The sequence below is a fragment of the Electrona antarctica genome (genome assembly GCF_951216825.1).
Source record: "Electrona antarctica genome assembly, chromosome: 7".
Taxonomy (NCBI): domain Eukaryota; kingdom Metazoa; phylum Chordata; class Actinopteri; order Myctophiformes; family Myctophidae; genus Electrona; species Electrona antarctica.
The window spans coordinates 40573131-40587020 of NC_136812.1; the positions used below are offsets into that span (position 1 = coordinate 40573131).

At 43.0% G+C, this 13890-nt stretch overlaps 1 protein-coding gene across 1 annotated transcript in view; it reads left to right on the forward strand.

The window, feature by feature from the left end:
* The window catches only part of arid3a (AT-rich interactive domain 3A), a 47390-nt gene extending 34497 nt beyond the window's left edge, over nt 1-12893 (forward strand). The window contains exons 6-11 of the mRNA XM_079505520.1: nt 3195-3378; nt 3908-4161; nt 6075-6196; nt 7254-7422; nt 10536-10628; nt 11795-12893. Coding sequence (XP_079361646.1) covers nt 3195-3378; nt 3908-4161; nt 6075-6196; nt 7254-7422; nt 10536-10628; nt 11795-11931 — 959 coding nt within the window. The 3' untranslated portion in view covers nt 11932-12893. The remainder of the gene's footprint in view (nt 1-3194; nt 3379-3907; nt 4162-6074; nt 6197-7253; nt 7423-10535; nt 10629-11794) is intronic.
* Nucleotides 12894-13890: the final 997 nt, after the last annotated feature.

A 13890-nucleotide genomic window follows, 5' to 3' on the forward strand; every position in this document is an offset into this window, starting at 1 on the left:
TGATGGTAAATGAAAAAATAGAATGAACAAAAAAAAGAAAGACAAAGCAATGGATGGGCGGGTCTACTGGAATCATTCTCAGAATATGACAGCCCCCTCTGCAGGCCTGTTAGAGAACATTACTTAGACATGTTTTAACTTCTACAATAGGATAGTTAGTACATTGAGCCAAAGTGATACACAGTACAGTAGGAGAATACATGATGGATTGATTTTTCTTTATTGAAGTGTGTCATGCTTCCCAAGGATGCCCAGGCCATATGGACTTACAGGACACCTTTACATTTCATTTGACCGACAATTCACAAACAATGATGAAACCAATAACCAACTTGAACACTCAATACTGTAATTAATGGCAGATTACATCAATACAACCAAACTTAAAATACAACATTATCCCCGATTATAATATGACCCCATTTATTTTTATATATTTTTTTTTGTTGTGGCTTTCGCCTTTTTTTTTAAATATATATTTTATGGTGGGACAGACAGTAGGCTGACAGGAAATGGGGAGAGAGATGGGGGGAAGACATGCAGTAAAGGCTATTGGGATCGGGAGTCGAACCCGCGGCACACTGCCAGACTGGATTACCAGCCATTGTGCCTGGACCACTGAGCCATGGCCCAGGCCTATGAACCCATTTTTTATGATATTTCCATTGGGAAAAAACATAATCTTATATTAAGGCCAATAGGGTACTTCATAATTAAACAACCAACTTCTGGCCATCATCTTCCCAGACTAGCTCAGGTTCTTGTTTTTGCATTACATCAAATAAAGGAACTCTCAAATCGGCAATAATCAGTACAATAAAACTTACATTGCAATATATTAAAAACATGCAATTATGAGGAAAAACATTATCTATATAGCTGGCATTGGGGTTTCCTCTCGGATATAATGTATACCAGGGGTTTTCAACAGGTGGTCCGTGGACCACTGGTGGTGGTCCGTGAAGGTATCATTTCATCATTTCATTTCATTTCATTGCATGTGGTAGCAAATTGAAGACTTTGTATTATCTTCCACAGAACAGTGCACTAAACTTGTGGGCACTGTTCCGTGTTCCGTGGAAGTGTGTCAATGTTGTCACTTACTGGGAATTCTGAGGTTTAGAAATTCCACAGAAAAGGGAGTTAGAATGTCAGTGTACCAGCTTCCCTGATTGAGTCATCATTAATGGGAAATGTGCCCATATAATCATGTCATCAGTACTGCATATCAGTTCACCTGAGTTTAAAGGAATGTTGGATAAAGTAAGAGAATAGAATAAGGAATAAGGGTAACCATGGGATAGGATACTGTATATTACGGTTAAATAATGCTTGGGCTTAATATACTTTGTTGTTGCACGTAGTATTGTGCAGTGAATGAAATCAAGCCCTTAACAGTCATGATTTAATCTTTTTATTAGCTATTAATTCAAATATTTTCTTACATTTGAAATACTGTGTTATTTAAACATATTTTAATACATTTAACAAAGGCATTTTATTTATATTTAAAACATTTCCCCATGGCCCACTTGCAGGCCAATTATGCCATGGACCACTAGTAGTACGTAGACCATCGGTTGAGAAACATGTACTGTATAAGTGTTTACGAAAGCACTAATCTTAGCCCATATCCCATCCCAACACAACAGTGGTCCCCAGGTTGAGTCAGGGTGGAGGTCCCTGGTTCACAATCAGTTGAAAACCCCTGATGTACACAAATACACAAGACTGGGGTATTTATATAGATGTTAGCTGACTCACACTTATTGGCAAGTGTCTTAAATACCTGCCTTGTTTACACTGACAATAAAACTGTCTCAATTCAATTCAAAGGAGCTTTATTGGCATGAGAAAACACAAGTTTACATTGCCATAATCTGAGTTCCCAGAAGTTGTATTTTTCGCCACTAGGGCGGCCAAAGCAGTTGAAAATGGGGAAAGTATATACAGTTGGGGGGGGGGGTGTATACAGCACAAACAGAGCCAGCTATGTGTAAACAGAGCTATGTCACATATATATACATGCTGTCATTATACAGGGTATAAAGCTTTTTGAAACAAATAGCACCAATCTTTTGCAGTCACTTTGGGAAAAATAGCAGCATTTTCTATCAAAACAATTTCTGTTCTCAAACCGTTCAACAGACACATGTTCAATCCATCAAAACAGACATGGCATAACTTTCCTTCAGCAGAGCAAGTCTTTAATTAACTCTTTAATTTACTAAGGGCACATGGACCTGTAGCCCGACACATCCTTCAGTCAGCATCATACAATTCCGTTATGACAACCTGATGGTTTATCTGTCACCGCGGTTTCCACGATCTTCTGTTACCAACACACACACACACACACACACACACACACACACACACACACACACACACACACACCTCCAAGGATTTATGCTTTAATATTTGCTGAACCTTGGAGTCGAGTCGAGTTGACCGAATGTAATATTCCGATCACCAGAGGGAACATCATCCCTCACAGACACACAGATGTCTAACCACTTCTTCGGGTCCAATAACGCAATTATGTACATTGCTTCTCGGACGATATGATGCAGGCTTCACTATTACAGTTTCAGATGTTGATATTTCAAAGGGTGTCATGACGACTGAGTATAGGAGACATGACTGCATCCTTATCATCAGATTATAGTGTAGATACAGTAGGTGACTTGGTACTGACCTTATTCATAAATCTATATGTTCCTTGATGTTATCTAATCTTATCTGCCGGCACACTGCTAAAAATCGACTTTGGAGTCTCGTGTGTGATCAAATCATTTCTCTACCCTGCACATGGCACATGTTACTGCCAGCCATTACATTTTTAAAAGCAATTACATTTTTAAAATGTATAAAAGATTTTTAGAAAATAGCAGATCTACAAGCTCATGTGTCGCATCGCAATACGTGAGCTTGTAGATCTGCTAATTGCTAAAAAAATCTTTTATACATTTTAAAAATGTAAAAAAGACATTCTGCACTTTCTACTTGATACTACATTGATACTTTTACTTAAGCAAAGAATGTGAGGGTTTTTTTCCACCACCATGTGTCTACCGTTCTACAAATCTCCCAGTAATGAGTAATGACACATTCAAAATGGCTTTATTTCTGCCCCTTCTTTGCCAACCTTTTGACCTGTGTTGTTGTGTATGTGACCCCCTCCCATCACACAGGGACCCCAGTGAACCGCATCCCCATCATGGCCAAGCAGGTGCTGGATCTGTACATGTTGTACCAGCTGGTGACCGAGAAGGGAGGCCTGGTGGAGGTCATCAACAAGAAGCTGTGGCGAGAGATCACCAAGGGTCTGAACCTGCCCACCTCCATCACCAGCGCAGCCTTCACGCTCCGAACACAGTCAGTGCACACGTCACGCACGCACACGCACGCATACACACACACACACACACACACACACACACACACACACACACACACACACACACACACAACACACGCACGCACGCACGCACGCACGCACGCACGCACGCACGCACGCACGCACGCACGCACGCACGCACGCACGCACGCACGCACGCACGCACGCACGCACGCACGCACGCACGCACACACACACACACACACACACACACACACACACACACACACACACATACAGTACAGCACCACTCACTGCTGACGGGTCTGATATATACCCCGTCGATGATCTGTGTGTGTACACGCATACACACACACACACACACACACACACACACACACACACACACACACACACACACACACACACACACACACACACACACACACACACAGACACACACTGTGTAAGACAGAAATGGTGCAATCTCACGATGAGTATTATTGGGGACCGAGTGTTTGATACACAAACCAACCAACCGACTGAACTCGCGTCTCTCCCTCACAGATACATGAAGTACCTCTACCCGTACGAATGTGACAAGCGGGCGCTCAGCAACCCCAACGAGCTGCAGGCGGCCATCGACAGCAACAGGCGCGAGGGCCGGCGGCAGAGCTTCGGCAGCTCCCTGTTCACCTACTCGCCCAACGGCACGCCCACCATGCTCTCCTCGCCCAAGCTCCCCGGCATGCCCACGTTGCATCACGGCATGCCGGGCACCAACGGAGCCTCGCTCACCCCCCTCCACAAAATCAAAAAAGGTGAATTGTGGTGGTGTAAGTGCTACTTTTTTCATGTTAAAATGGCCCATTAAGACCTGAGGCCGATTCTACGAATGCCTTTCTAAATGGGTAGTTATCATCATCACACCTTCAAGATTGTTCTAAAACATTTAAGAAATAGCAGATGCACAAGCTAGCAGCGTGGCATGAAATGCCACGTTGTGAGCTTGTATATCCGCTATTGTTTTTATAGCCAACGCAAAAATCTAAAATGACAGATGCTTTCCCAGTTTGAATGTGTTTTAAATGGCTCTACATCCCCATAGTAATCACTAGTGTTTGTTCAGTAACAGGGCTCAACCTTGTCTCTCTAGCTCTTTAGTAAACAGACAATACATTTTCAGGTCAGGATGCCAATTGTATCCAATCAGGAAAGAGAACTCATACAGGTTAAGCAAGTGCAATTGGAAGTGATGAAACAAAGAAATCCTGGATCCTCTTGTGTGGCAGTGGTTCTCAAAGTGGGGTCCAGGGACACCCAGGGTTCCAAATGGACCCTTACAGGTCTGTAACTCTGAGAGTTATGGCGGTACTGGAAATTAAAACGTTTGAGAACCACTGCTCTTGGGTAAGAGTTTAGCCCAGTCTAAACAGAGAGACAGAGGCACCACGGACTTCTCCGTGTGAAAAAGTTGTTTGTTTGATTGGTCCGAATTGGCTACATGTCAATATTGTCAAGGTTTATAGACGGTTGCACAACACATGCAGACAGTTATACAACAATTACAGACGGTTACACAACCTTGACGGTTAGCGCTGAAGTTTTTCCACATTGATATCAGGTGTCTACACACGTCTGGGGGAGTATGGAAAATGATTTCGGCTATTTTTATTTATGTATTTTCTCAAAGTATTATGCGGGTGGGAACTCCATAACAAAGTCTGGAAGAATTTGGAAAACGTTGTTGTTGACTCCCAAATGTTTTGGCGGCCGTAGACGGTTGTGTGAAGAATAATGTTCAGCTATAGACCCGTATGGCCTAGCCCAGTGGTGCGCAAACTGTGGGTTGGGACCCCCAACCCACAGTTCGTAGGCGTTCCCTGGTCCTTCGTCCAGGTTCAGGGCAGTTCATGGGAGCGTCGCCATTAGGAAATTCAGAGCACTGCACAATGGCACAACGTTTATAAAAGTAGTGGGTCATTTATAAAAGTAGTGGGTCGTATTCAGAATGCAGAAGTGCTCATTCTATCTCAATGGGATAGTTCCAATGTTACTATAGCCCATAGCACCCCGCTTTGCGGCAACATCAAAGCGTGTCGCGACTCTTGCTTGGAACGATGCGAAGTTGGAAATGAATGCTCCACCCAGTTATTATGTCTGTCTCCCTTTTATTCCCATATATGGAGTTCTTTGTCAGGCATGCCCAAATATGGAGTCGCAGATGTCAGAACAGTCCAGAGCCTGGCCAGAGGCAAATTTGAAGTCAGTGGGGCGAACGGTTTCCGAGTTATGTGGATTACTGACGTACAGAGACGTGATGCATTTATAGATAGATAGATAGATAGATAGATAGATAGATAGATAGATAGATAGGTAGATAGGTAGATAGGTAGATAGATAGATGAAAATGGCAATGTTAGTTGATGAGTATCTACTCTGACTGTGATGTCAAAACCAGAGTCCTCTGAAATCGGAGCATGATTCCCAGAGCCTATTTCGTCTGGGGGAAAAAAGACGATCTACAAGCTCACAACGTGTCGCAATAAAGCGGCTAGTTTTTGGCTAAGAGATTTGAGGTAGAAGAGTAAGAAAAAGGAGCAGACTGAAAGTATACAGCCCTTGGGAATCCGGGTCAACAAAGCATATAGGCGGGTTAATTAAGGGCTTTAACTGAAGTGAAGCTGTTTTAACCTGTGGGCTCTTCTCTGTTCTGTGTGTGCCGTTCCACCAGAAGAGGACGGTGGTCATCACATCCTGCCAATGGGAATGGGGCGCCTGCCGGTCGGTGCCATGACGAGTCACTCTGTCGCTGCAGTACAGGCCGTCGCTGCACAGGCAGCCATGGCTGCACAGGTAACCTTTCTTTAGTTTATGTTTTTATTTTAAACATTATTTATTCCAATTTATTCCAGTGAGCTATAGTCCCCAGCTAAACCTTTATAGTATAATATTGACACTTAATAGTAACTCTGAGAGTGTACAACCATTTGGTTCCATTTGTTCTCACGCAATACAATGCATACAAAACTGGGGGGGCCTTGAAATTAACCCATTTAGGCTTGACGTCAAAATTAAAAAAATGTCTTCTAAATCCTGACAGGAATACCTCATGTTTCTGTATCAGTGGTGCTCAATATTTCATGTCAAGAACCCCAAAAAATGTATGTATTTGGCCGCCGACCTCCATCTCAAAATATGTTGTTCCAGGGACCCCCCGTACCAGAAGCAAAGATTTGAGTTTAAAACGTTCGCTCTGAAAGAATATATATTCAAAGACTTGCGCCACATTTTCACGATTTTTCAAAAATAGCAGACCTACAAGCTCGTAGCGCGGCACTCGGTGCCGCGCTATGAGCTTGTAGATCTGCTATTTTTAAATAGCTAAAGCATAACATAATGCTTAAAACACCCAAAATGGGTTAAAGGGCTTGAGAACCACTGATCTATTAAGTACTGAACATTAGTTATATTGTGTGCTGGCTGCAATGTAATATTTATGGACCAGACTATGGATCAGTGTTTGATGTTTGAAATGTCTCTGTATTGACACATTTTCTCTCAACATTCTCAACAAGGTTGTACGTCTATTCACTGAAATCAGACATATTTTCCTTCATACGGTTGAAAGAAAGAGCCCGTTCAATGTCAAAATATTGATTTTGTTCTTATAGCGTTCATTAAATATATATTGGATCTGCTCTCATCCATCCCCAATGACTGTGAAGCCTGAGGCTGACACTGCAATATGACTTCACTTAACACCTTAGTTGGTAACCTACAGCACTGTTTCCCAAACAACCCACAGGTTGCGGACACATTTTAAAACATTTTCAAAGAAACATTCCCAAAAAAGCGAAACTTTTCATGAATTAAAAACAAATTCAATTGTTTTTTCCTGACGTGGGTGCAGGTGGCAGCTCTGGAGCAGCTCCGAGATAAGCTGGAGTCTGGGGAGCCGCCGGAGAAGAGGATGGCTCTGCCTGCAGAGGAGCACCAGCGGTTACTGCAGAGAGCTCTACAGCACAACCTGCTGGCCATGACCGCTCAGATGCCCATGAACATACGCATCAGCAACCAAGGTAGTCACACGCACACACACACACGAACACATACACGCACGCACACACACAGGTATGCACGCACGCAGGAGAGGTGGAGGTGTTCATTAACTGTTAGCCTCTCTCTCATAGCCTCCTTCATTCAGCGTTCAACTAACTCAGCTCCTTCATTCTCATTTGCTAACAACCTTACACATACTCTCACGATCTAACTGGTTCACTTACAGTACAGTAGGTGGTCTATGTAAGCGGTTCACTGTTCAGCTTGGTCATCAGTCACACCGCCAAACCCAATGCAATGTCATTGCATTGGCTAATGGTTAACACCTAGAACGCCCGGGGGTATTTGTAACCATTAAATCAGGACGCTCAGTGATTAGTTTCTTCAGGGATCATTTCAAGGTGCACAAGGCGCCATCTTGGATGTAGTTGAAGTAACTAGATGTAGCCAAAACACCGCCGAGGGGAGCGACAACAACGGGAAGTATGATTACTTCTAAGTTCTAACACAACGGGACCGCGATGGGCCGTCGAAAACCTAATCTTTGGTTAGAATTGGACGGAATGATTTAGATCAAGAGTTATTCACATTTGAAGATTTTTTTCCTCTCATCCACTAAAATGGAGGGGGGACCACTTTGGATGACGTCCCAACCGGAAATGACATCGAATGTTGCCCAATCGACGCTCCCAGCCTGTGGTGTGTGCTCGGTTATGATACCTTTAATGTTCCGTCCTGTGATTAATCTCCGTCCTGGGGACGAGCGGGATTATTTGATAGGACGGAGACCTCCGTTTATGCCGCTCGTAGTGTTAATGCTGAGTTATACTGTCTCACTCTCCACTAAAACCCATTTAACCCATTTAGGCCTGACCTCAAAATTAAAAAACAATCTTCTAAATTTTCCAGTTTTCTGAAACAGGCGCTCATAGCCACCGAGTGCTCATAGCCACCGAGTGGCGCGCTACAGGCGCGCCACTCGGTGGCGCGCTATGAGCATGTAGATCTGCTATTTTTCAATAGCTAAATTATAACATAATGTTTTAAAACACCAAAAGGGGTTCCCGCCAAAAATGGGTTAAGAACATTAATTTTGTCAACATTTGTCAAGATTTTTCAAGAGTAGCTGATCTGTTTCAAGAGGCTTTTTGTCCGCCGCTGACATGCTGTTCACCTTGTAAGCTTGCTGTACAGAGACTGCTGCACTGCACACGGCTAGGCCATTGAAGTTAGCTGCACTACAGAGTATGATGTCATTGCTGAGTTCAAGGCTTGCGGTATAAAAACCCCCCTGATATAAATGTAAGTCATGAACTACTGTACAATGAAGCAGCCCTACAAAACCACCAACTACCGCTTAGCTCTACTAGAGAAATAAATGTACTATAAATACAGGCTGGATGCGTGAGTGTGAATATGTAAAGCTTTAAAAGATGCTGGGTCTCCTTCAGCTGCTGATGCTGACAAGAGGAAGTGTCACTATCCGTGTGGTCAGGACATCCTGTGTCGCACTGCCATCTCACGCAACACCAACAGATGTTGAATTGAATTACGCCAGCCTTTACCTGAGACACATCTCACTCACTCTTCCTCATACGTTGGCACGTGAGGAACTTAAGTCACTCAAGTAATAAAAAAAAAGAAATCGTACCGCACGTAGGAGGATTCAGGGAAATAACATATAGGTTTCTGTACAATCTTTGCCGGTGGCTTTGGCAGGTGTAGGGTTGTTGTTTTTGGGTTGTAGAGTGTTGAGCTGCAGTGTTTTAGACAGACAGACAGACAGACAGACAGACAGACAGACAGACAGACAGACAGACAGACAGACAGACAGACAGACAGACAGACAGACAGACAGACAGACAGACAGACAGACAGACAGACAGACAGACAGACAGACAGACAGACCTTAATTGATACCATGTGGGAAATTTTGTTTGTCTTATCATTATTACTGCAGTTATGAAACGGGTAGTACCAGACCCAGAGGGGATACAGTAGGGCGGTCCACAGATGATTAGCTTAATGTACAACATTGTTTTCTCACTCAACAGTAAACAAACCAACTTACAGTACAAGTGTATAGTATACAGGGTACCTGCACATTTATGACCATCTGCACTTGGATTGCCCAGATTTGTGTTTTTTATGAGATATAAACAGATTTGTCTTATGATCTGTTAAGGAGTGACTCCTCAGTCCTCACAGTAGATGTGCAGGGTGATTTAAAGATGTTTTTGTTATTGTTGGTTTATGTAACAGATGACATTTTAGGTTGACATTAAGATGTGTGGTAAACTCGTGGAGCTTCTACAGAAGTGTGCAGCCTAAGGTGGAACAAGTGTATATATATTTTTTAAAGAAGTGATCATGTTGTTAACACATTGCGACGATAACTGGAAGATTGTTTATTTTAAGGCAGGGCGATACTGCCGTGTGATGGAGCATAAATGAAGCATTTCCACATTCAAGGTTTCTGGTTCAATTGATGCATGGCCCCGCCACCAAAGTGCTCTTGAGCAAGACACAAAACCCCAGACTCCATGATGAAATACATACTGTACTTTATTCAGCCTGAGGGGAAATTAAGATGTTCTCATATAGAGACATCAATACAAAAAACGTAATAATAATTCAAAAACAACCCATCTAAAATAGACATCTAAGCATAGTCGACCGCACCACCGCCGCCATTGGAATGCATTGGGCCTCAATTTCCCAGAATCCTCTGCATGATTTTCCGATGACGTCATCAAAACGCGTCACCTATCACACTCTGTCCGATGGAAACCATGCAAGTCTTAAAACGTATTAAAAACGCAAATTAAACAATGAAAACGTAACTCGTTATTGGGAGGGAAGCTCTTCTACAATCAATTAACTCGTGTAACTCATGAATGGGAGGGAAAGTGTTAACAGTCTGTTGCTAAAGGACCTTTTCTGTGTGTGTGTGTGTGTGTGTGTGTGTGTGTGTGTGTGTGTGTGTGTGTGTGTGTGTGTGTGTGTGTGTGTGTGTGTGTGTGTGTGTGTGTGTGTGTGTGTGTGTGTGTGTGTGTGTGTGTGTGTGTGTGTGTGTGTGTGTGTGTGTGTGTGTGTGTGTGTGTGTGTGTGCGTGCGTGTGTGCGTGTCCTAGGAGACAGCAGACAGGACTCTGCGCTCAACCTGACCACCAACGGCATGAGCAGCATCAGCATGTCAGTGGAGCTGAATGGAGTGGTGTACACCGGTCAGTATATGTAACCTCCGCCCCAACATCACCTGACCCCATCCACCTCACTGGCTCCTCTCACTCCCTTACTTCAGATTCTAAAAATGTCTTCTACATCCTGACAGTTTTCTGAAAAAGCTGTTTCTATGTCAGTCGTTCTTCGATTTTTCAAAAATAGCAGACCTACAAGCTCGTAGCGCGCCACTCGGTAGCGCGCCATGAGCTTGTAGATCTAATGCTAACACCAAAAGGGGTTCCCGCCCAAAATGGGTTAATACTAATCTACACTTGACCTTGATTGCAATCAGGATTTATGTATATTTATTTATTCATGTATTTACGTGCTTAGACAGGCTTAGACTTCAATGTTCTCTGACAGGTCATTTGTTGCACAGCACAGTCAGTACATGTGGAGACAATTTAAAATCACATCAAGTCAACAAAATCAATAACGGGTAATCAAAAATGTATCTGTAGCAGCAAACATACATATCATCACAGACCAGGCAAACATTTAAGTTGCATGTCTACTGTTTACCAACAATTGTAAACAAAACAAACACAAACAAAACTTAATAGCACATATGGTACCCGTGTGTCCATGTAATGTATACCACATCCTTTGCCCCAAATGTCCCCACCTGTGTCTTGTTTAATTCTAATGATGCATTTCTTATTGCATTGGTTCATAAACGTTTTCATTTCGAGGACACCCATAACTCTCGTGTCGTGTAAAGGTCCCTACATACCGGGCGCGATTGTCGGATTTTTAGCGGCGTTTCTCCATCGGTTTTCCGAAAAACGCGTCCAGTGTGCAACCACCTTAAGGGTCCATTTGGAACACCCTCCATGAACCCTGAGAAGCCGGTCATTGTTGAGAAATAATACGCGATATCAGAGAGGTCTTTATCACACGCTTAGCTTCTTAATAAAGAAATTAATAAATGGACCCAAAAGTAACAACAAAAGGAAACATTTCATTGCTCACGGTAATGAAAGCATTCATGTTTACCATGTGGCACAAGCAGTCTTTGATTAGCCCGTTATTGAACTCACCAGGCATTATTCAAAAATAACACACCGCTGAATTCAGTGATTGACCAATCGGAACCAAGCATTGGACCAAGCCGTGTGATAATGGAAAGTTACCGAACTAACTTGAATTGTGTTGTGTCATTTAACAGGTGTCCTTTTTGCTCAGGCAGCACGGTCAGCCTCCTCAGGGGCCTCCGGTATCGGCAAGGGCCCCGGCCCTCGCAGCATGGGCCCCCAGCAACAGCAGCCCCCTCACACACCTACCTCAACCCACCCATCGTCTTAACAACTCCCACCCACCTTACACCCCTTTTTTATCACCACGCTAACTAAAGCCAAAAACCAACCTCATTTTCTACATGGTATATGCCAAAACACACACACACACACACACACACACACACACACACACACACACACACACACACACACACACACACTGTACAGACACACACACACACTGTACAGACACACACAAAGCTGAAAGACGTCAGACCACTTGAAGTACACTATCTCAGGTTTTTCTTCTCAGAAAGCTCCCCTCTTTTGTTCTTTAGCCAAAAGGAAAAATATTATATCGAATGGAGAGTCAGTATGTGAAAAATGAGATATATGCACAACCTGTGAATAATTTATTTCTACATAAATGTACAGAATATCCGAAGAACAAAAGAATTTAATAATAACAAGGAAGGGTAATGCACTGTTTACACACACACACACACACGCGCACACACACACACACACACACACACGCGCGCACACACACACACACACACACACACACACACACACACACACACACACACACACACACACACACACACACACACACACACACAGACAGCTACTGACTGACAGCCACGCTTCTCCTTCAGAGGACAGCTGTTTTGTTTTTATTATCAAAACTATCATTATTATCATTATTGTTATTCTCACTATTGTTGTTATTATCGTTATTGTAATCATTAACAATCCTCTCACTGCAAAAAATATATGAATTTATATATTTAGGATTTCTTTGGAAAAAAACGAAACAAAAAAAAACAAAAAGATGAAAATTATGAATATCCTTCTATTTTTAATCAGAGAAGCTTTAAAGGAATATTATGTTATTTTCTTCAGGGCATATATAACAAAACTACCGTTGTGACCTCAGCATGTTCCATAAAGACATTGTTCGTTTGCATGGTTCAGTAGCAGCACTCACTCTGAACCCAAAGACAGCGTGTCATGTATTCACATCCCCTTCTCTCCACATGGTTACATGGTGTGGTGTACAGTATGGTGTACAGTATGGTGTACAGTATGCTGTGTATCGTCTCTGTCGGGTGGAAACCTCACATGTCCAAAACTGTTTTAACCCATTTAGGCCTGACGTCGAAATTTAAAAAAAAAAGTTTTCTAAATCATGACAATTTTCGGAAAGATTTGAGGCACATTTTAACGATTTTTCAAAAATAGCAGACCTGCAAGTTCATAGCGCGCCACTCGGTGGCGCGCTATGAGCTTGTAGATCTGCTATTTTTCAATAGCTAAATTACAACATAATGTTTAAAACACCAAAAGGGGTTCCCGCCCAAAATGGGTTAATGGTCGGGATTCAAACTCAAAAGCATCAAAAGTAGCAGATCCACGAGCTGTCGCGGTTTCGAGCTGGTGGATCTGCTGCTTTTGATGCTTGTGTGTGACGCTGCAGGTGATCAGGCAGGGTGTTCATTTACCACAGCAACAAAACTAAACACAAAAAGTTAGATTATGGGAGATGAGAGGTTTTCTGCCCGCCAACGGCGATATATATATTAGGGTTGCAACTATGGATTATCTTCTTATCTTCCCAACACAGGGATACCAGATTGAAAGTGGTTAACTGTTGCACTTGCAGCTGTATTGGACAGCACATTGGACAGCACATTTATGCTACTCAATTACTTAAAGGAGCATTCAGTGATTTGGAAAACCCCCCGGTAACAAGATGTGTACATGCACACACTACAGTGGGGGGAAGTGCAACAGGCCAACAGCATGTGCACCAAGGCCCGCCGCCGCTCGATCATGGTTGGAGGAAGGCTCCTCTCATCCTGATTGGATGAAGGCTTTGCCACCCAAAGCCCAAACCGAAACTAGGGTTATTTGACCCCAGGGGCTCACTGGGGACAGGGAGGAAGTCCTTATATGGTCAGCACACTTTATAGTAGGGAGGATCATCCAAAAAAGAAGGGGAAAAAAGTGATATTTGAATTAA